Here is a 24851-nt window from a genome sequence, read left to right on the forward strand (position 1 = left end):
ATGTGGCACTCCACGAGAGCTACGGCAAAGTCCAGGCTGGGCTGGGAGTGGAAAAGGAAAGAACACCGGGAATGAAGACAACCTTAAAGTTTCCTCAAGGACCCTGCCAGATCTGCGCCAGGGTTTTCAAGACAGGAGAGCAGGATAAGCAGCTAACTATGCCATGTGATTTCAAGAATGGCCAAATATGCACTTGACTAGAGGTGGCATCCAGATACCCTGTGTATTTTATTTGTTTTGTCACTATACGAGCAGCATTACCAGGGCAACCTTGAGACGCTTCAAAGGTTCACTTTAATTGTTCAGTATCTAATATATACATTTTAAAAAATGTTCAACAAATGGAATTGTATTGTGCAAGACTCACTCTACCCTAATCTTTAATTTAAATCAGCACTTGAGGTGGAAAGAGTGTCCTGAATCTGTGTGTTAGACCTAGGGCTGAGTGGTCATTACTAAAACATGGCAAACACAGTCCCAAACCATAAAGACTGCCTGTGGGTACTCCTGGCTTTCAGCCAAATCTGAACTCAAAAGCCAGGAATTTCCAGAAGGATTCAGATTCACAGTGGGCCTACTCACCCTGGTTCTGGTATGGAGAATGCCAGGTGACAGAGTGGGTGTAGAGTGTTGAGTTACAAACCGAACCAAAATTTGGCATCATGAGAAAGTCGGGTGATTAATGCTACAATTGTGAGTTCCTGGCTCCCTTTGGATGCTATAGTCAAGCTCGTGGTGTTCTTCACGTATTAGTTTTTGATTGGCAGTTTCAAGGTTTTGTGTCTGAAATGTGTGGTTTGTAAGAATTAAATTGTGACCTTCTGCATACTGCACCAAGCACCAGCTCCCCGCGCTGCCCCAACAGTGGGTCCAGCTGTATGTACCCCTTGTTTTCTGAGCCCTGCAGGGCGTGTTTCCCCTGAGGGGAGTGATGGGTTGGATGCATTTGCATCTTCCTGGCCAGGAAGGGTCCTCACCCCTGATATTCCTCTACTAAAGCTTATATGACACCACTCCAAACTTAACTGTGCAGTCAAATCTGGCCCCTTAGACTCTAAATATGAAAAAGAAATTCTACAAGAGAAAAATGCCATGGGTGATGATGTACAGAAGAGTAAAAATGAAGCAAGTCGGTGGACGATGAGCTGGCAGGCTAGAGGTGTCACCAGAGAAGGAGCCCGTACAAGGCTGTTTCTTCCTTTTAGTTTCAGAAATCCAGTGGTCAAGTCACCATCAAGCATGGATAATTACAAAAGCGGTTTCGATAGCTATATACTATATATATTTTATATAGCAAGAGAGAAAGAGAGAAACTTCCTCTTAGTAAAATATTCACTTTTGTCAACCCTAAGAGGTTTTGCTGGTGACCCTGTTGTAGCTGGCTGGAGTGTGTTTGTTTTGTTTTGTTTTGTTTCAAACATGTGCAGTGTAGAATCCATAGCATCCTCTCCTAAGAACTCCTCCTCGGTTGGGAATTTGTCCTACACAGTCTGCTTGCCTTGGCATTCGCGTTTTGAACACTGAGCAGGCTTCCACCAGTCCCCGTTGTGACAGTGACAGATGTTACATTCATCCACTTTCACTTCAATGCCAGCCGGGATTATTGTCGTTCCTGCAAAGCAGTTTGGACCTGGAACACACATATACGTTGATTAGTTGATTAAATCTCAGAGGCTCCCTTTTTCTCTTCCCTCCCCAACCCCAGTAAAAAAGCCAACCCCCAAAGCCGGGAATGAGTAGGTCAGACTACTTCTCTCCACAGTTTATTACTAAGGTATTTTCTAGCCATCTCCTTTAAATGTAAACCTTCAACCTCTGCTCTTTTGCACACAGCTCATATTCCCTATGTGTATTTTTTTTTTTTTTAAAAAGATCCAGTGCTCAAAAAATCTTATCTGTTACCGAGTACTTGCAGTTTTCTAAAGTATGATTCTATGGATCAAACTCTATTTGCTTTATCCTCTGGGGTGTAAATGCTGTTGAAGCATCCTCCGAAACTCACGTGGGGGTCTAGCGTGGTCTGCATCAGATGATGGTACCCCATGGCCTGTCCTCTCACTTCCCGTGGGGGGGGGTAGGTGACAATGAACTCGCTCATTGCCTGGCTTCAGCACCTCCCCAAAGCCCAGTTCCTGGAATCCCCAGCTTGTTTCTTGATAACAATAAATAATTCATGACCAGATGACTTATTCATGTCCCAAACAAGCTTTGTTAGAGGTTCATTTGATTTTTATAAATGGAGCTCCTTTAATCTGCTGGCTATCTATTTTTTTTTTTTTTTTAAGAATGACCTAAATGGTTGGCTTTTGAAAGTCATCAGGAATTTTATTTTACTTTTTCAGATTCAGAAAAGCTTTACTGAAAATGTCACCTGCTCAGTATAGATGGATATTTTTAAAGTTCACCAATCTTAGTTTTTCACTTCTCTTTCTCTCCTTTCCCTTACTTTCCCTTCTTCCCAGTCTGCAAATGCCAATATTCGGTATTGGTGATATTATTTCTCAAAATCGAATGGAACAAAAATTGCTTCCCAAGGTGCAGTGGGGTGGTGCAAATTGCTCTTTCTTTGAAACAATTTGGTGTAAGTCTCCGAAGTACACATTTGGATAAAGAGAGGCCACTTTCCATAACCACTACAAAGTAGCATACATCAATATCAGTGCACTACTTTCACTTTCCTACTGCTTGATAAGAATTTACTAGATTATCTTTACCACCAAATAAATGAAATCAAGGGTGATTTGTAGTTCCACTTCATAATTGAAATCTTGTATAAAAATGGCAACTATGAAGTTATAATGCATCCACACAAATCTATTTAATATGCGAGGGCTTTAATCATCCATTGTTTTAGAGCTCCCAGACTTCAGTTGTGGATACACTTGCCAGTGGCCTTTGTATCCTATGCCTTTCCTTCATCTGGTGGTCAAACCTCCCAGGGTGTGTACCTGTGCCTTGTTCTCATGGAGAACCAACCAGCGAGAGTAAGAGGGATATAATGGGTCATCACTGGCAATTAAACAGCTAGCAAACTGTCTGCTTTCACCCAGGATGGTGCTTCTCATTATGATGCTATGGTTATAAGCTCCTGGCCATCCTAACTGCGGATTATTTAAGATCACTGTTTTAGAATTTAAGTCATTGATTGATAGGTTGAACGGTCTTTGGGGCTACACCTCCCTGGGAAGATTCCACATGAAATCATTAATTTGTTCTGGACCCAGAAGAGAGGGAATCTGCAGAGAACTTGGCAAGGAGGCTTTTTCAGAATGTAGTTGGTTGTCTCATGGCTGTTTTTGACAGACCTCTCTCAGCCCAGCCAGTTCTAGGCCAGCCAGGATCTGGACAGAGCCAAACTAGCTTCAGAAATCAAACACAATGACCACTACCACCTGTTTGCCTGGAGCCACCCCAGAGGAAGCCGTAGTTTCTCTCTCTACCTCCTCACTTCTAATTAACTCTCTTCACCCAATTGTATACTTTTTCCCTTAACAGATGGGGAAAGAAAAAACAAATTGTTTCTAAACAGTGGTTCCAAAACAAAGAAGTCCCTGAAACAGGCAGAATGTGATCTACTGAAGAGTTTTCTCAGTTTCTTGAGGGGATTTGGAAACTTGTCAGCAGAATCTTAAGTGGGTGTGTATGTGTGTAAGCAGGGGCATTCTGCTGACTACAGGGGGCAGGTTCATCTCCATAGCACAATAAGAGAAAAAAGTAGGGAAGGATCTTTGTGAACGATCTCTGACAAGTCACTGTGCATGTCTTGAGAGAGAGATTTTATTAGAGCTCTAATTTTCCTATTTGCTCCTTTCTGCATGTGTTGGTGTCATACTATGATCAGTGTGTATTTGATCAGCCTCTCTAAATCATTTCTTAAGAGCACCTTAGAATTCGCTGCTTTCTCAGCTCAGAAAATATTAATTTATATGGATTGACAGAATGCAAAGAAAGATCCTTTGCACTTTGCCAGGACTGAACAAAGTCACTGCCTATAAATAACATAACCACCTCAATGGCCAACTTGGCGGTAAGAGGTATTTTACAGAATCCAAAATTCCTGTTTGATCTCATTAACAGTAATTTTATTAGCACCCTTCTGAGAATTTCAGGTGTCACTAAAGCCTCAAGTTTTTGGTTAATAGTCTTACCTTCTTAAAAGCAATTTAGATAATTGTCAAGCAGAATGGTTGGCACTATTTAGAAACTGTTCTGGTTTGGTCCTTTCCTCCTTAAGAGTAACAGCAAATGTTACTTGGGCTTCAAGTGTATGAGTGTGCTATGTGAGCTTCTTCTTTTATCTATTCTCTTTATTTTCTTTGGGAGATGCTTTATTTTTGTCTTGGTTTGTGTGGAAGAATAAGTTGCTTAGAAGAGTAAACTCAATGGCAAAAACAACATATCTAGTGAAGAAGACTTGGAGAGATTCCAGAGGGGAACAGTGAAATGATTAAACTGAAGGCTGGCAAAGAGGACTTGTGAGAAAAGGTTAAAGGGGTTGGAATTATTTAATCTTGAGAGAGAAGACAGGAATAACTCAATAACTCTCAGGGAATTAAGGCTTATTATGTGAAGAATAGTCACCAACTGTTCTTTCTTTTGACACCTAAAATAAGAGGAGATGGAGATACATCGATTCTCAAGGAATTGGAAACACACACACACACACAGACACACACACAGACACACACACAGGGATCGCTCAGAGAAATGAGAAATGAGTAGCCAGCTGTGTGGTGAGATCTCCTCTCTTAGACATCTTTAAGAACACAGGAGGTGTCATCTGTCAGGTATGTTTGAAATTGTCAGCTCCTTAAAAATAAGAACTGAATATCTGTCATTATTCATGGCCCAAGCCTAATACTGTATTTGGCACATATTAAAATCTCAGTATATCTTTAACTAGATTAAATAGTATGAACTAGCTAGTTATATAATGGAAGCAAAATTATTTCCTGAACTAAAAGATCACACCTTACATATATATCAGGCTTAGTCCTAGTAATGTTGGTATAGAAATATTTGTCAATTAATAGTAACATAACAATAATTTCTTGAGCACTTCATGCCAAGGATATGTCTCATTTAATCTTTCCAATTAGCCATGTAAGGTGCACATTCTTACCCTTAGTGTACCTTACATGGTTTACATGGCTATCTCTGAGCCCCAGAGATAGAAAATAACTTGCCCCGAGATCACATGTCTAGTAAGTGGCATCAATGGGATATGAACTCAAATTTCTCTGATCTATAGAATGCTTTTAATTGTCCAAAAAAGAGGCAGATGCCTAGGAGCTCATTGCTGGCTTCCATTGCCCAGATCCTGAGCTTCTGATCAGAATTTAGAAGTCCAGTTGGGTTTAGAATTGAGGATGCATGCTGAGTTAAGAAACTTGATGGCTAAATAGAGGTGAGACTGTTTTTCTACAGATCTTTATCAGATTTGTTGGTTTTATACTGTGTAATCTTACAGTCTCCAGAAAACAAAAATTAACCACTAAAAGAAATTTCCCATGGAGAAGATGCTTGGATAGCGAGGCTTTGGTTTTCCTTTGGGAAGCAGCAAAATTCCCAGTGGTACTAGAAGTATATCAACTGAGAAGCAGAATGAAAGTGAACTGTGACTCAGGAGTCCTTGTTCAAGTCATGGTTCTGTGATTATCTATGTGACCTTAAGCAAGCACTGTGTAACCCAAATACTAATGGGTCCCCATATGGTCTAGTCTCAGGAAGGATTCATATTTTTGGAAATGCAATAAAACTGGAAAGGCAATTCAAATATTTACTGGGAGTTGGAGCAAGGAGGGAAGAACGAAAAGCAGATTAGGGATACTTATACATAAAAAAAATTCCATGAAACATAATTTTCTCTATTATTCTGTACTTCTGTAAGTACTTAATTTGCACACTTATACAATAAAAACTGGTTTGTAAACATTTTCTTTTCCATATTGAAATTATTCAAAATAAATCTTCTAAGGGAGAGCAATATATGAAATATATAAAAGCAGAGCTTCTCCGGTGAGCTTATGAAGCATCTGCATAGAGTATGGGGATCAGAGGGAAAGAAAGCATTTGGAGTGATCTCTTCCAGCTTCAGTAATCGAAGAAACCAGGAGAAAATAGATTCTGTCATATTTGTGGTTGTAAGAACTGAGCAGATTTGCTCAGCCACTAAAGTTCTCTTTTTGGCTAAGCCCTGAAATTTCCTGCATTATAGGGTACATAGAAACTACATAGAAAAGGAAATCTATAGCTACTCTGATCACATCTCCTACAGATCCATGTTTGCTTATGATGTTAAACATCACATTGGTTGCATGGAGGAACAAATGCATGATCTGAAATAAGGTTGGGAAGGAGAGGATCTCAGAGTTGTGGGAGGTCGTAACAGAGAACTTGACCTATGGGTCCATGGAAAGATTTGTGTGTGGGGGGGGGGGGGGGAGAGGGGAGGATGTGACTCACTGAGGAAGCAGAAAAAGCCATGGGGTTAGAGTGATGTGTGTAGTAAGAAGTCACTGGGAGAATGGTGGTGTGCTGGAGCTGGTGGCTCATATTGGCTTGCAAGAGCCAATTATTAAGTATTCAGGAATTTTATGATCTTGTTGACATTATTTTGCCAATGGAAAGCCATTGAAGCATTTTAAGTAGGGGTGTGTGTGTGTGTGTGTGTGTGCGCATCCACCCGCATGTGCATGTATACATGTATAATCATGAAGTAAATCACTGATTCAATAAACTGCACCAGTGTCCTTGTATGGTTGGTCCATGGGGCACCTGTGGTTGGACAAGACATGATATGTCTTCATGGAGGCAAGACCTTTGAGATTGCAGACAAAAAGTAGAATGCTCCCAGGCCCTGGCACTGGGTGATGGTAAAAACACATTCCTTTCTCCTTTGCTTTGACACATTAAAAGTATCTGCTAAGATGCTGGGGTAATATTAAATTAGTGTCAGCAATTAACACATTGGCTTAAGTTAATTGATCATATTATTCCTATACAAAGTAAGGCCCTAAGGGAAAATGCTCCAGGAAATGTGCAGTTTGTTCTGGGGGGAAGGAGAAGGGCTGATTTAATTTCTAGTAAGACAGCTTAGTACGAGTGACCAGGATCATGTGCAATCGGATGGACATCCTGGGCTGTTTGAGGGAAGAGGAGGATCCTATCAGTCAAACAACAAAACCATGTCTAGATAATTTAAGCTTAAAATACACTAATTAAAGGAAGTTTTATGTAGAGAATATCCAGAATACCAAAAAGAACAAAGCTTGGAGGTAATACAATCAGGAGCAAGGGCCAAACTCATGCTACTCTGATCACATCTCCTACAGATCCATGTTTGCTTATGATGTTAAACATCACATTGATCTGACCCAGTAAAAGTATACCTTGGGTGCTGATAAAGCAGCTTGCTCTCTCAGTATCACCAACCCAGGACCCTGGATGCTGCTGCTGGAACCATCGGCACAGAGGCCTCTCTTCCTAGTGTTGCCAGAATGGAGACAGTGTCCTATGCATCTTGGATTTACTAGTTTACAGGTCAAAGTCTACAGCAGATGAGTCTGGGGATAGAGGTTAGTCAAGTGCCTGCTCCCCTAGCTGCAAGGGAAACTGGAACACAAATACCTGGTAGTTGTAACTTCTCTGGGGAGAGATAGGCTTTCTTTCTGCCTAGAAGATTCCCCAGTCATAGGAAAGAAGCAGTTGTTTATTTCCGATGCTAAGAAGGATGAGGAGAGATAGTGAGGGCAAACTTCACCCGCATCAGGTTTTTTTCTGGGCTGACTGCCAGTATGCTTGTCTAGCACTCAGAACACAAAGTAAATATTCAGACCAAGATTGCTCTAAACCTGAGTGATATAAGTGTTAATAAGACAATGTTTCTGCCTTCAGGAGTTGATAATCTAGTGGGGGTGAATCCAATACAAAGCACAAAAACAAACATGGCCGTTTTAAGTCAGTCCCTGAAGAAAGTAAACAAGATTATGTAGTTGAGGGCCAGACCAAGAGTGGGAAAATTCTTTATAGTTTACAGAGTGTGTTTATATATGTTTTCTTATTTCATATTCACCCTAATGCTGTAAGGTGGTTATCATAAATCCCATTGCATAGGTGAGGGAAGTAAGGCTTGGAGAGATTAAGGGACTTGACAAAAAGCAGAGAACACACAGCAGGAGAGCTTACATTTCAGCTCCCCTATTCTGACCCCTGGCTGACTACTTTCCTTGAGGAGTCTTTCTTTCTGTGTCTCTGTCTTTCCTCCAATGTCAGTCAGAATCGAACACTCTCCTGTTCCTGACTCCCAGCTTTCTGTCACAGGGAACTTGGACAAAATCCAGCTCCAGGTGATGTGACTGCATTCAGTTAATACTTTTTTTGAATTCTTCTTAAGAATTTTCATGAATGGCCTTATTTCTTCCTCACATGAAGTACTATTTTGTTTGTTTTATAAGAGAGTCAATGAGACCTAGAAATGTTTCAAGTGACTTTGAGAAAGCCACACATCTGTTAAGGGATGGAACTGGGATGCACAGCCACACTGCTGTGCTCCATCCCAGAAGTCAGTCTTTTCTGTGAGTAGGAGCTACTTTTCATTTCCTCCAAGTTTTAATAGCATTTGGATGTTGTGGGACATATCAGAGAGAAAAGGCTAGTATATTTAAATTCCTGTTTTTCGTTGGGGGGGAGCTGGGTAGAAGTGTGTGTGTGTGTGTGTGTGTGTGTGTGTAAAGGGGTAAATAGGCAAAAGGGTGAATGTAAAGGGGAAGATCTGGAGCAGAGAAGCAGCCCCTCCAGCAGCTTTATTCAACCTCTTCTCCATAACTGCGAAGTGGGAATTGCTCCCGAGCAGCAGATCTGGCTGAGGAGGCAGTATGGTTCTAGCGATCATCTTGGAGGGCAGCCAGGCTGGCACTGACACATCTCAGTAGGAGATGCCCTGTCCTTGTTGCTTGTCAACCCAGATCCTCTTTACCACCGAGCCTCCTCCTTCCCAGAGACTAGGAAAACCAGGCTGGTCATGACCACTTTATAGATGCTTCTGGATTTTAAATTGGTATGGCGCCCCTGAAAATCCTCCTTCTGACAACAACTTCATATTGCTTAATGGTCCCTTTTTGAGTATTGCAATTTCTGGCCTTGATTTGAAAATTTATTATTGACGCTCGGTGTCTTTTAGAAATTGGTTGTAAATGGTCTTCCTGCTGCATAAATGAGGCAGATTCCTATTGTGTGAGGCCATAAACATTCTATATTTCTTTGGCAGGGCATCTAAATCAGTGTTTCAGCAAATAGTAGGCTTGTAGGTCTCAGTCTGTGGATAGAATTGGATTGGATTATGTTCTTCCTTTTAACTGATTTTAATTCTCTGCTTCATGAAGTCTGATAGATGTTATTATGCTATGGAAAAGAAAATAGGCTTTCTGGTCAGGTATACACCCATTTCCAACTATTACAATCTTGGAGAAAATGTTTCTTAAGAAAAATAGTAACGGGAGCTGATTGCAGTTAAAATTTAAGTGACTGAAACTTCCCCAGTATCATGTCCCAGTAGCCCGGTGAGGCCTGGACAGAGAGCAGTTAGTCACTGAAGGGAGTTTCCAGCCTGGAGAACGCAGTGCCTCTCTCTGCCTGCTTTTAGTCACCCAGCCCTATGTTACTTTCCAGCCATTTTATTAAACCTTAGAACAAAAAGCTTCCTCAGATTAAGGTGGCAAGATTCAGGAAGGATTGTTTTCTCTGAGGCTGCCCTAGAGGTGCCTATTAATCATTTTATTTGAAAATTCAATATCGCTGAACTCCCACACAAATTTCAGTGTGAGAGCTCCGGAGAGTTTTCTGGCCCTTACGTATGTAAGATTTATAGCCTGGTGCTCCAATTAAGTAAAATGCAAGGAGCAGAGCGGAGAGAGGAAGGATGTGGTAAAGCTACACAATAGGGTGAAGGTTGGCTGCTCTCTCATTTTGGGTGCATCAGCAGGCTGGGGGAATCAGGCTTAGTTCACATCCTGTATTAGTGGGACATACATGTCCAGGCTCACCTTCAGAAGGATGTATGGTCAGAACATGGCTTAATTTGCTATTGTATAAGACATTTTATCTGCTCAGTTTTTGCTTCAAATGATGAAATAGTCCTCCTCAATTTTCCAAGCTGCAATAAGACTCCCTCCCCTTGTTAGAGCATTCAGTGGTTTTCAGATAAGTTTCATATTTCTTCTCAGCAGTCCTAAAGTTAGGAGGAACTGAGGTTAGTGTATCCATTTGACAGGTGAGGGCACTGAGGTTCAAAGAGAGAGGAGATGAGGTGATTTACTACTTATTTATTTACCAGGTAAGGAGATTAGGCCTCGAGTCATACCCTCTATGTTTCAATCCCATTTCTGCCATTTACTGGAGGTATGATCTTCAGGGTCCCCAGCTGTAAAGTGGGAACAATACTGAAATGAGTGTACCTATCTTACGGAGATTTTGAAAAAACAAATGAATTAATACATGTAAACTACTCAGAACGGTGCCTGTCACATACTAATACTCAATAAATGTTGCTATTTGTTTATCATGCTAATTACTATTATTACCTGAGTTACAATCTAGGCTACTTTGGGTGGGTTATGAATTCCAGGACCTTTGATTGTTAGCCTAATTAAAAAAAATTAGAACATCAGTGAAGAAATTAATCTTATTAATGCCAAATAATATATATATACATATATATATATATATATATTTTTTGCGAAGTAAGTGAGCATACAAAAATAAAATCATTTCTACATAGATTTTCCCCAGGCTTGTGTACTATTTACCAGGAAGTTAGACAGATGAAAAGAACACCTGAATAAAGAGCATCACTGGGGAGAATTAGGAGAGATCTATTAGTTTGAGCGAGCTGTTGACTGTGGAAGGATTCATTAGAAAAATGATTTAAAATGGTCTGTTTGGACTGCTAATGATAACTGGTTTTGTTTGTTGGAAAGAAAGGACCCGGATATGGTGGGAGAAAGTCTAAGTTAAAGGATAACAAAGATCGCATGGTAAAAGACAGAGTAGGCAATGATATCTATATATATATCTATATATATCTAAATAGCTGAATTATCTCACTGTCCTTCCATCTGTCTATCATCTATTCAATCTTTTACAACATTTTTCTTAAAAACAAAAACAAGATAAGTATAAATGCCTGCTAATAATGGACATATTGAATAAATTATGTGAGCTGCTCCATATTCCTTAGTGGCCATTAAAAAGAATGAATTACAACCTCCAGCTGATTTACAGAGATTTTCTTGAGTTCTTTTTGAATAAGAAAGGCATTATACAGAGAGGTGGGTACAATATAATCCTATTTTAATAAAACAAACGTAGATAAACAAACTTCTGTTTGTATGTTGATATAGGATTATATGCAAATAGAGGAAAAATAAAGAAGTACCAATACTACATTGTTAACATGGATTATCTTGCTAGAGGCAGGGACTGCTGATGGGGGAGGAGATGTCTAAGACAAAGAGGCAGGAGAAAAGCAAGTGCATCATAATCTGTGCAAGTGCATCATGGTTTTATGTATAAAAACAGAGAATTCTTACATTGACATTGCATTTTAAAATCAATGTGTACATTTAATGATGTAATGGTCTTTTTTTCCCCTTAAAACCTGTTATAAATTGATAATGCAACAGACAGGCCCATTTAGAGGTTAAGAAATGTAGTGAAAGTCATAAAAAGGGGTAGACCAAGCAGAACTCTCAATATTCATTTTCTTGAATCTAAAAGTTTTATGGCTGTGCTGTTTATTACAGTAGCCACTAGCCATGTGTGCCTAGGGGACACTGGAAATGTGGCTAGTCCAAAGTGAGATGTGCTGAAAGTGTAAGAAATAATCAGATTTCAAAGATTTAATATGTCTTTGAACATAAGAAAAAAAACAAGTAAAATAGCTCATTAATATTTACTATGTTGATTACCTGTTGGATGAAAATATTTGGGGATATATTGAGTTCAATAAAATATATTATTAAAATTCATCCCTTTTTTACTTTTCTAAAGTGGCTAATTAAAAAAAAATTAAAGTTGTTTAAATTTAAAATTAAATTTAGAAAACCTAAAATGACACGTGTGGCTTTCATGATATTTCTATTAGTACCAGCATTGAGGAATTACAAGAGGATCACAAGGTGTTAGTAATGGCCCAAAGGAAACTATCATTTACATAAATCTGGTAGGAAAGAATGCTAGATGTTGTGGAAAAGGGTATATTTTCAGGATAAGGATTCTCAGTGTGGGCCCTTGATCATCAGCATCATTGGGGACATCTTTGAAATGCAAATTCTCCAGCCATGCCAGATGCCAGCTGAATCAGAACCTCTGCCTATGGAACCCACAATCTGTGTTTTAACAAACATTTCAGGTGATTTTGATGCAGGCTAACATTTGAGAACCACTACGTTAGAATAAAGGAGACCTTGGATAAAAACCTTACTATTGGGCACCAGGAAGATAGCATAATTAGTCTGAATTTTGGAAGATGCCTCAAAATAGACTGAGCTCATCCTAAAAGCAATGAATTCATCACGCTACAAGAACATAGGCTTTTAGCCATGGGGTCATTCCTGAGGAGAAATTTTGAGCAAGTAAATGGTGGTTAAATGGTTCAATTACTTTCAAGTTTCAGCACAGCCTCTGAGCTGTCATTATCGTGTTTCTTTGATAAGTATGATTTTTACCCACATGACAGCTTTGAGAATCAAAGAATCGTGTGTGAAACTTGGCATTTGGAACCATTCTGGATGTTTAATGCCTCACTTTCCAAAAAAAACAAGTTGGTTATCACTGGAAAGAAAACAGTATATATTTATCTTTGGGATAGAAACAGGTTAGAAAAGCTTGTATTACTCAGTTTTGTCCAACTTTCATATAAAAGAATAAAATTTCTTTACGCAACAAACTTTCTACTTCTGACAGCTAATTTAGTATCTTTGAAAATCACAAACCTATTTTCATTTCCTTAAAATAATATGCTTGAGTGAACACACTAAAATGGAAGTCACACCCTTGTTGGGGAGAGGGGCGTAAGATAGTGGGGGGGTATGCTTATCAACAAAGTGAGCATCACAACACACACATACACACACACCACATTTCATAATGGAAGTAAAGAGAAAACTTTCCATTTTCATTCTCTATGTTTGAAGACACAAAATGCCTTGCAACTGGAAAAAAAGATGATGGGCATATTATTTCATTATTGGGTTATATGACCAAAGATGCCCGACTGACATTTCCATGATTTTCAAAGCAATGTATTATTAGACATGCCACGAGTAAATGAAGTAACAAAGTGACATTTTCTTTAATGTCCATCTAGATAGCTAATAACTATGACACAGAAATGATGACAAGATTAGTAAAAATAAATAGTATAATGAGAGTCTAGTCTGGAAACATTTTAGTCTAGAAATATAATGTCCACCAGGTAGACATTTCCTTCTTATATGCATATAGCATGAGTAGATCTTGAATATAAATAATGGGATAAAGTTTATGAAAAAATGAAGTGAAGAGTACACCTACTAAGGGGATTTAATCTAGTCTAGGAGTCAGAGAAGTGTGCCTTAAGGAGTTGATGGGTGATAATGGGAGGAAGGGACAAAGGAGTGACACATGAACAGCTCCTAAGTGCAATAAAAGCTTGGCGCATAGGGAAGCATTTGAGATTCTGCAGAGAATCAATGAGAGGGAGGATCAAGGGAAAAAATAGAGACATAGGTAGGAGCTAGTTCTTAGTGTGTTTTTTTTTTTTTTTTTGAACTATATTTTGGATTTTGGATTGCGTCTAAAGGGCAATCGAAACCATGACATCATCAGATTTACTTTTTAAATAGTATACACTGGCTTCAATGTGGATAATGAGTTGAGCAGAGGTGAGGGCCCTGTTGCAGAAAGTAGACCAATTTAATCAGTTCTTGAATTAGTCTAGGCAAAGAGAATCGTGCTCTAGACTAGGGTGGTGGCCCTGGCAATAGAGAGCAAAGAGTGAATTTGAGCAGTATTTAGGAGATGGAATCAACATGATTTGGTGGTAGACCAAATGTGTGAAATAAAGTAGAAGATGATTTAAGTAAGGATACAGAATGCTGATGAACAAACAGAATCTGGGGGAAGGGCAAAGAGAATGTAGTTAATGTTAGGAAATTTGAGCTTATGTACACATGAATCATCTAAGTGGAGATGAATAGCAGAACAGAACTGACTGTGCTGGGCAGAGAGAGTTGGGGGTGTCTGGTAAATGAATGGTCATTGAAGCCAGGGGAGTAGCCATGGTTTCCCTGGAAACCTCATGGTGTAGCACAAGAAGAGAGTCGAGGGCATCATCATCATTTAAGGAGCAGACAGAGGAGTTGGAGCCAACCAAGGTGACTTCCGAAGTCTTCAAAGAGGAAGGAGAAAAAATAGCGGTACATGTTATCAAAGAAGCAAAGGAAAGGACATGTTTCTGGTAGGATAGGTGACAGCAGTCTCAACTGCAGTGGAGAGGACAGCTGGTATGTGGGCAGAGACAAGGTTATTGGTGACTCACAAGAGCAACCTCTGTGGAGTAGTGAAGGCCAAAGTCAGGCCAACGAAGATTGGAGGAACGGGTGGGCGAGAGGGGGGATATAGACACGGAGTCCAGCCAGTAGCTCTGTGAGGCCGGGGTTTAAGATGAGTGAGATAAACATGTTTAAATGGTGTGGAGAAGAAACGGGGTTGGGGGGGAGAGGTTGAATATAAAAAATCAGGGTCAGAGGGGTGGGAAGAATCCTTGATAGAGCAGAATCTCTGAGAATGCCAGAGAGTATGGAATTCTGTCTTAGATAGCAGATGGGGAACCTCTTCCATGGTAATAGGCAATAAGAGGCTGAAGGAGTTTCTGTGATAATTTCTATTTCCTCTAGGAAGTAGGAGGGGGCACTAATCTGCTGAGTAGAAGGAGAAGGTGAGGAAATAAGGATTGAGGCAGTCTTTGGGGAGAAAGAAGACTGACTAGGGAAGCATAACGGAATTGTTGAACAGTTGGAAGGTCCAGAAGAGGATGGTGACCGCATGTAATGGTACCAATTTGATTGTGTAATCGTCCCCACTGGACCACGCCAATATCGAGGAAGAGTGCCCCAGGCAGGCAGTCAACCCTGAATACCCCTGTGACCTTGGGCAAGTCACTGATTCTCTCTGCGCCTCTGCTTCCTCATCTGTGAATTGGGAGCAGTAGGAGTGCCCACTCTTAGGATTGTTGTGATTATTAAGTGAGTTAATACCCACAAAGTACTGAGAATAGTTAGCATATTGTATGCACCCTGGAAGTGTTAGCTATTCTCCAGCTTTGGGGTTTGGGCAGGCATGTGAGGACAGGAGCAAGGAGAAGGGATTTATTAACAAGAGGGTGGTTGAAATTGTAGACAAAGGTATTAAGCTGGAGAACGAAGGGAGTGAAGCTTATTCCCAAAATAACCAGGTTATTTTGTATTTACTGGAAGTCCTTCTGGTATAGATTCCTGGCCTAAAATTATAGTAGGCTATTTTTGCTGACAGAATTACAGTGTTGATGGAAAGTGAAATAACGTTATCTGAGATTTGTCATTTCAGGTTCTAAACAGTACTTTGCGGTATCCAATGCATAAGGGATTTACATTAAGAAGACTGTTGTGTTGTTATTGTCATTGTTTTAGGAGAACTTTAGCCTGAAGCACATCCTGTGTGTCACATTTCATGCTCTGAACTCCTATGAAATGGGAAAGTTCTTAAAAAGAGAGAGAAAAAAATCATAAGCAATATTAAGGGAATTCCCCTCAAGTTAAGGCAATTTTATTTAAAGGCTATAAATTTGCCAGCTGTTTATGTTCTTTTCCTTGAGGTCCGCAATGCAATTTAAGCCAGGAAAACGATCAGTTTGGCCCAAGCTTGAATTGCTGCAGAATAAACAACCTCCAAAACTGAACTTTAGAAGGAACTCTCTGCATTGCTGATGTACTGAGACGCTCAGGGTTGCAATTTTGTCTCCAAGAATACATTTTGTATGGTCATTCAGATCACGCTTGAGACCCTGGCCTTTTATCATAAACATAAAGGGGCTTTAGACACCAATAATTATTTCCAGGTAGGAAAATTATTGAGGTTTTATATGGAAAAAATATTACCGAAGAGCCCATCGAGCTCTCTGAAAATAGGAAAATAGTTTCATCACTAACAAGCAAATAAATAAAATACAATTATAGACTTAAGACCTGCCTGCCACCGCCCTACCCCCTGCTACTGGGAGTCTAGAAATCTTGATTTTATTCTTGCCTGTGCAAGTGATTTTTCCTTGAATTTAGGGGAAACATTTCGAAGTGGGGAGGGTGGAGAGAAGAAGGATCCAGATAGTCCATGTTAGGTGCAAATATTGCCAGTTTTATCTCAAAGATATCCCCAAATCTGCTGCCTTCCCAGGAATTGCCAATGGCCAGATATCAGTTATTAAGGATAGTTTATTTATTCATTTTTTCAAAAGTATTTGTTGAAGGCCACGTACAAATTGCTAGGGATACAGTGATAATAAGACCAATTCCCATAAACTCTCAAAGAGCTTACACTTCAGCAGAAGTGAGGTGAGTACACAGAAATAGGATGTTATGGGACCTAATCAAAACTGAGGACAAGAAAGGCTTCCTGGAAGATGTGAAGACTGAATTGATCTTGTGGCATGACTGGGAACTATTCTGGTGAAGAATCAGGGTGGCAGTGGTAGATAGGAAAGGATAGTCTAAGGTAGTTAGTGGAATGAGCAAGAAGGGGTTATGATTCATTGAAAAAAAAATTGTAAGGAATTCCATGTAGCTGAGGCTTAGGGTCCCAGGAAGGGTATAGATCCCAGCAGGGAGTCTGCTTCTCCCTCTCCTGCTCCCTGCTTATGCTCTCTCTCTCTCTCACACAATAAATAAATAAATAAATAAATTCTCTCTCTCTCTCTCTCTTTTTTAAGATTTTATTTATTTGATAGAGACACAGCAAGAGAGGGAACACAAGCAGGGGGAGTGGGAGAGGGAGAAGCAGGCTTCCCGCCGAGCAGGAGCCCGATGTGGGGCTCGATCCCAGGACCCTGGGATCATGACCTGAGCCGAAGTAAACACTTAACGAATGAGCCACCCAGTCACCCCTAAATAAATAAATTCTTTAAAAAAAAAAAGAAATGAGAAAGACCCACAACAAACCAGTGACAATAGGAATGGAGAAGAGAGGACAAGCCAGGGTGTTACTAAAGAAAGTAGAATTGATACAATATGGATGTAAGTAGTATGGAAGAGGAAATAAAATGTTTATAGTTCTTGCTGATGTGGGGATAGTAGGTGGTATCTTTCACTGAGAGAAGTAAGGCAGGATAGGTAAGTTTAGGGGAAAGGTCCAGAGTTCAGTTCTAGAATACTGAGTTTTAAATGTCTTTGCTAATAATAAGGTCAGAGTAAGTAGTGGGATATAAAGGTTGAGATATCAAGGGAGATATTTGAACTGGAAGCATCAATTCAGAAGTTTTCAAGATATAAATGGTGATTGAATCAGTGGAACTGGCCTCTTAGGAAGAGAGAGAATAAATAATGGGAAGGTTACTATTGGCTGAACTCCAGGGAACTAACATTTAAGTCACGAGTAAGGGAATGGAAGCCTGAGAAGAGGACTGGGAATGAATGGCTTAAGGGGTGATGTAAGAAGATGTATTGGAAGTCAATAGAGAAAAAGGTTTCAATAAGGAGTCAAATGCTACTGGGATGTGGAATGAAATGAATTGAATGTATACTTGTGTTTAGTAACCAGCAGGTCCTGGATGCCCCAGGGCAAAGCAACTTCCATGTCCTTGTGGGGAGGAAGCTGGATGTAAGAGGGGTTAAAAGTGACACGTGAGGAAAAAATACAGAGACTACATGTTCAGGAAGCCTGGTTTTGAAGAGAAGTTGAGATGTGGGTCATATGACAAGAGGAAGAACTTCTTGAGCTGGAATGTATTCATTCAATTTGAAGCCTTTTATTTTTGATTTTTATTTTTTTAGGATCAGGAAGATGTACCTGTCTATAGGCTGAGAGGAAAGAATCCATGGTGAAGGGAAGGTTGCTTGTTTGGAGAAAAGGAAGTGGTGTAGGGAATGAGTTCTAAGAATTGCTAATCAAAGTGGCATGGGTTTTATCATAAATGGGTGTTGAATTTCATCAAATGCTTTTTTTTTTTTTTTTGCATCTATTGAGCTGCAACAACACAGATGGATATAGAGGGAATTATGCTAAGTGAAATAAGTCAGAGAAAGACAAACACCTCATACTTATATGTGCAATCTAAACAACAAACCAAACCAAAACAAAACAAAATTCAGAAACAGACTCATAAATACATAGAACAACGTGGTGATTGCCAGAAGGAGTGGAGTGGGGGAATGGGTGATGTAGGTGAAGGGGAGTAAGAGGTACAAATTTGCAGTCATAAAATAAAGAAGTCACAGGGATGTAAAGTACAGCACAGGGACTATAGTCAATAATATTGCAATAAGTTTGTATGGTGATAGACAGTAACTAGACTTATCATGGTGATCATTTCGTAATGTATGTAAATGTCAAGTCACTATGTGATACACCTGAAAATAATCTATTGGGTGTCAACTACACTTCAATAAAATAAAATTAAAATAAAATAAAATAAAATAAAATAAAATAAATAAAATAAAATAAAATGCCATGATCTCAGGGCCAGTAGCAGGGGCATCACCAAGGAGCTTGTTAGAAATGAGAAATGTCAGGCCCCAGCCAGACTTCCTAAACCAGAATCTGCTTTTCAAGGAGGAAGGAAATTCTCCTGAGATATGGAGATAAGGACTGTAAGATGTGAAGAGAAGGACAGGTACATTTCTTAATGTTGTCAGGGGAGTAAAAATGATGCCATTTTGCTGAGAAGGAATGAAGTGGTCTACTGAGGTTGAGAGGGAGTTGGGGACATGTGATCCAAGAGAGCCAACTCCCAAGATCTGAATGTGTAGCATGGAAAGCTTGATTGAGAGAGAAACCTAGGAGTCTATTGTCATATGTAACTAAATGTTTGTGTGAAAGTTTCCACCAGCCTAAGGGCTGGTATTGGAGGAGGTGGACACTTAGGTTGATGTTGTTTGCGGTTTTGCTAGGCAAGTGGAAGTCGACAGGAAAGAGGGTGAATTAATGAGCCATGAGGTCTAGGTTGGAAAGAGAAATCAATAAAAATCAATGGGAACTGATAGATTGGAAGGAATTGTAGGTCCATCACAGTCATGGAGAGAAATGAGAAATATTACACTGGCAGCAACAGTGGCTGCTTGTCCAAAAAAAGAGAGATTCCTTCTCACCGCACAGTTTTTTGTATGTTTTACAAATAACCCCTCTAAAACATTTGTTCTCTCCCTGCCCTGGTTACCTATTCACAGAGTCTGAGGCTGTTCCAGGTACTGAAACTGTCTACTAATATAGCTTCCTCACTATGAAATCTACTACAACTTCTCAGTTCTTTAAATGAGAATAAGAAGACTTGTAAAATCTGACTGAGGATTTTTAAAGACCAGAATGATGTTCTTTCCTGTCTTGAATGCCCTTTATTTTTTTTATAACCATTTGCTAAATTTATACTCAGAGTATGTTATAAATGCTACACTGATTCTCCCCCCACAAATGTTCTTTCTTTAACTTTTGAACCTCAGAGCACTTTGTTCCTCCTTTATGACACTATTAAATTATATATATATATATTTCTTTTAACATAGTTGAACAGTTTTATCCCTTCTAAGAGATGGTAAGATCTTGAATAGCAGGAGCTGCCTTGCTAATTTTTGTTGCTGTGCTTGGCAAAGAGGAGGTTTTGTAGCTGAGTCACAGGGTTCAAGAATGGGGTGAGAGGGCCAGAAAGATAATACTAGAGAGAGGGCTGGTGGAAGATTATGGAAGGTGTTTTGTATCAAAATTAGAGGTTTGTATTTTTAACCTCTAAATTGGGGAGCCCCTGGGATGCCTGGGTGCCTCAGTCAGTTAAGCGTTATGATCCCAGGGTCGGTCCTGGGATGGAGTCCCACGTCCGGATTTCTGCTCAATGGGGAAACTGCTTCTCCCTCTGCCTCTGCTCCCCCTGCTTGTGTGCTCTCTCTCTCTGACAAATAAATAAATAAAATCTTAAAAAAAATAAAATGGGGAGCCACTAAAAAGTTTCAAGTAGGGAAGTGATGTAACATTAATGTTTCTTTTTTTTTTTTTAAGATTTTATTTATTTATTTGGCAGAGAGAGAATGAGAGAGAGAGCACATGAGAGTGGGGAGGGTCAGAGGGAGAAGCAGACTCCCTTGCCGAGCAGGGAGCCCGATGCGGGACTCGATGCGGGACTCGATCCAGGGACTCCAGGATCATGACCTGAGCCGAAGGCAGTCGCTTAACCAACTGAGCCCCCCAGGCGCCCCAACATTATTGTTTCTGAAAGCTCACCCTATCGAGAGGACGGAGAACTGAGCAGAGGTGTGTAAGATGAGAGACAAGGGTGAGTTAGAGAACTATTGCGATTGTCCAGGGGAGGCACAAGAGTTTGAGACAAGGCGTAACATTGAGTCTGAACAGGAAAACTCTCATTTAATACATTGTGGGATTTAATGACCATGGATGGAGGGGATGAAGCAGAGGAAGAAGCCTGGAGCTCATCCCTGGTTTCTGGATTTGGTGACACAAGTCATGCCATTTCCTAAGATGGACAGGGAGAAAATCAGGTTCAGGCAAGAGGGAAGGGGATGGTGAGATGTGGATGGGGGAGGGGACTGATGAGTTCAGCTTTTTTTTTTAAAGATTTTTTTTATTTATTTGACAGAGAGAGACACAGCGAGAGAGAGAACACAAGCAGGGGATGTGGGAGAGGGAAAAGCAGGCTTCCCGCTGAGCAGGGAGCCCGATGCGGGGCTCGATCCCGGGACCCTGAGATGATGACCTGAGCCGGAGGCAGACGCTCAACGACTGAGCCACCCAGGTGCCCTGATGAGTTCAGTTTTTGATATTTTAAAATGTTTTATTTGTGGTAATAAATGCTGGCTGAATACATTAGGAAAAAAACGAATGAGAGACTGTGTTTTGAACTTTAAAGAAGAGCCAAGGTTGAAATGGAAACATATTATTAAAAAATATTTACATTTATTTCCCCAAGTGGAATTTATAAACCACTCCTACTGCCAAGTCTGTGGTGGGGAAGCAAAACATCTGGTTGAAATTCCACTGACCTTTAGATACACCCAAGTTTTCATATGATGCTCATTTTCATTCCAAATGGCAGAGCACAGCCCTAGGGACGGGACTTTCTGGAGCGTTTGAGCAATAAAGAGAATTTGTGCAACACTTGCATTTCACGTGCGGATTTTCAAGCCAGCTCAGTTTTAAACACTGAGTTAGGCACTTTTTCAACATTTGCCTATCTGAGTTTGTCTCTTCTTTGCATCAGAGTTTGCAGAGTGATCACAAAAGATATTAAGAAGCTAAGTCTTTGATCTGATCAGTGTTTTTCTCTGAGCCTTAACAGAGTTATCTAGAGAGGGCAGTAACAGGGCATCAGGGATGTTATGCATAGAAATCTAGAAGGAAGGGCCAAGAAATGTACCCTCTAATTCTACATGGACTTCCATCTTTTATAACATAAATATATGGCTGGACCAACTCCCTAACACAGCTTGTTTGCTGCATCAACATAGCTTCATGTTGTCCTAATTGCTTCTTTTTATCTGTGATTCTCCAATGCTTTAGAGGGGGAAATAATGTCCCCAATAGGAAGAAGTGTTGCTTGTGTGTCTTTTTTGGTATGTCACCTGTGGTAGGCTGAATAATGGCCTCCCTACAGTGTCCACCTCCTAATCCCCTGGAACCTGTGCATATGTTACCTTAGGTAGTCAAAGGGAGTTTGCAGATGTGATTCAGTTTAAGGACTTTGAGATGGTAAGATTATTGTGGATTATCCATGTGGGCCCAGTGTCATCACAAGTATCCTTATAAGAGGCAGGCAAGGGAATAAGAGTCTGTAGGAGGAGATGTGAAGGAAGAAAGAGGTTGCAGTGATGAGAGAAAGGGGTCATGATGAACCAACACCAGTGGCCTCTAGAAGCTGGGACATGCAAGGAAACAGAGTCTCTCTGGAAGCCTCTAGAAGGAATACCGTAGAGCCCTGCCTTCATCTTGATTTTTGTCTTCTGACCTCCAGAACTGTACAAGAATGCATTTTTATTGTGTAAGCCAGAAAGCTCCCTACAGAAATGATAGGAAACTGAAACACCACCCATTGAGTCAACTTGTAGATGATGCTAAAGCAGGAAGGGTAAATTTAGACATAAAGTAGAATTTCCCAATGGGAACTTTCAAAGAATTTCAAAAGAAATTTTGAAGAATTTCAAGAGAATTTCAAACTATGTAATGATTACTAATGCTGTTGTTAGTGCTTTTAAAAAGAATCTCTGGAAGATTAAAGGTCTGGTCCAGCCTAAACACAGAAGGTCAAAAAAGTTGCCCACTGTAAGCTGATCATTTTCATGGTAGCCACTTGATAAAATATCTATGTTAACAACTTGGTTGGATTTGACTGGAGCATTTGTGCCCTTAGCAGCTTTATGCATATTAAAAAAAAAGAGAGAGAGAGAAAGAGACTCCTTTAATGCTATCAGAATGACACCTTGAGCCACTGGATTTGGTTGAATTCCCTGCTCAGATTTGAATTTGTAGGCAGCATTTTAGAGTATTTATATCCTGCAGGGAGAACACAAAAATTTATTTATGAATTGTAAGTCTTGGCTTGCACTGTTCATTTTCAGAAATCAAAAGTACATCATCTCTGCCAACATGCAGGTTTTTTTTTAATGCCCATGCAGATCCTAGAGAATATTGGCGTAAATTTTATTTTTAATTGTGTAAATGTTTTATGCTTGTAAATTGCACACCTCGTGTTGTCAAAGCTGTGATGGAACACCTCTAACACAAGGAGCGACGGTGAGTCACGTGGCTCGGCAGAACTAACAAGAGCTCTCAGTAGTGTGATAGTGCGAGTGACTAATCCCGCTCCTAGTCTACTACTGGCAAAGAGCCCCAGAGAGAGAAACGTCCATGAGTCATACGATTTTTGTAGATTTAATAACAACCCTAGAATTACATTGGCATTGCCTCCAATTGAGAAGACATTTGAAGAAGGCAGAATTCACATTAACTGGTGTAACTCAGTGTGAAACCTAAATCAATGAAAGAAGCTGGAAGAAATAAACTCCCACGCATACAGAAGAGGAAGATCTTCCTGTATTCATGGATTCACTCTACAAGCTCTGCCTAGTGCCTACTGTATACCACGTATACAGTATACATATACTGTATACTACGTATACAAAAGCTGTGCTTTTGCAGGATAGAATGCCTTGCTTCCACCTCTTAATTAGTATGGGAGAATGGTCGTACTCAGCTGGGAATGAATGAGGTCTTGGCAAGACTGTTCCACTGAAACCCAGGGGCTAGAGAACGGGCTTCGCTTATTTGCGTCTCATGGAATCTCTACACGTTCAGGTATCTGTGACATTGAATGCACCTGAATACTTTAATAATTAAGCCCTGTTACCAGGGAGAAAGCTAGATAGAATTTTGCTGTTTTGTGCTGTGATGGTCTTCAGTGACTGCTGCCCAATTGATCTTCTACCCCTCAGTAACCTGAATGTTGAGGCCAGTATTTATTATCTAAGAAATTAATTGTAGCATTTATTTTTAAAGAGCACCAGGAACACAGATGTTAGCAGTCACAGACCACTTGGTGAAAAGTGTTTGAATATCTCTCATGCTTTTGTTTCTAGTATATTTTACCTTGCCCCAGTATGTGTAAAACTTTCTCCAGCTCACTCCAGGCTATATGCATCTACACCTACCTGTTTTGTTCTACTCTGGCTTCTAGTCATCTTTGCTTTAATTCTAGTGTTGATTCAAGGATTTTAGGAGGGTGTATAGACAAAAGCTTGCAGATATAATCCCAAGAAATCTATTAGAATTTACTCAAGCCCCCAGCCCATTGTTGGTTATATGGTGGCATTCAAGGGGGCCTTTGGATTCTGATTAACAAAATGCCACCAGTTTGAGCTGACCATCCTCCCCATCCTTCCACCCCTTAGGGCCTTCCCTGCACTGTGCTCTATATCTCTATTATGGAATCTGGCATCGAAAGGCATTTACTTACCATTTCCATGCTGGACTTTGAACACCACAAAGGCACTCAGCTCAGTGTGTAGTAGGAATTCAGTGAATAATTGTAGTGTTGATTTAACAGTACTCTTAAAAGTAGATTTTGCCTCTGGTATTAAAATTTGGGTGTCACCCTCCTTGGGATTCCCTCTGTGACACTTGGTTTTGGCATAGGATCACCTGAACACGCCAACTACCAACACCAAGAACACTGAATGTTACAAACCATGGAAGTGGCTGAGTGAGTAGGATTCTCGTTGGTTGAGTTAGAAAGGTTCTCACTCAGCCACTTCCGTGGTTTGTAGCATCCAGTGTTCTTGGTGTTTGCTAAAAATGATGTTCATAAAAACTGGAACTTCAGGATGGAAGCATGATATTCATTTCAAATACAGAAACATTATAAATCATATGACAGGGTTTCTAAACAATGCATGCATTTTTCTGTTGTTGTTAAAAACCAGATATTTGCAATAATTACTTGGCTTGCCTCTGAACATTATACTTCATTTTTTATGAGACTTAATCACTGACAATGAGGACAACTGCTGCAGAGAAGTGCAATATTACTCCTACTGTGGCCATTTCTAGAATAAAACAGAGCTTTTGCATGC

The 24851-nt window shown here is 40.1% G+C and overlaps 1 protein-coding gene across 1 annotated transcript in view; it reads right to left on the reverse strand.

Moving 5' to 3' along the window:
* Window positions 1-1397: 1397 nt before the first annotated feature.
* Window positions 1398-24851, reverse strand: part of VWC2L (von Willebrand factor C domain containing 2 like) — a 148154-nt gene continuing 124700 nt past the window's right edge. Inside the window, exon 3 of the mRNA XM_035007219.1 lies at window positions 1398-1630. Within this exon, the coding sequence (XP_034863110.1) occupies window positions 1482-1630 (149 nt within the window). The 3' untranslated portion in view covers window positions 1398-1481. The remainder of the gene's footprint in view (window positions 1631-24851) is intronic.

This window comes from Mirounga leonina, unplaced genomic scaffold, assembly GCF_011800145.1.
Source record: "Mirounga leonina isolate KUSES-001 unplaced genomic scaffold, KU_Mleo_1.0 Mir_151, whole genome shotgun sequence".
NCBI classification, from domain to species: Eukaryota; Metazoa; Chordata; class Mammalia; order Carnivora; family Phocidae; genus Mirounga; species Mirounga leonina.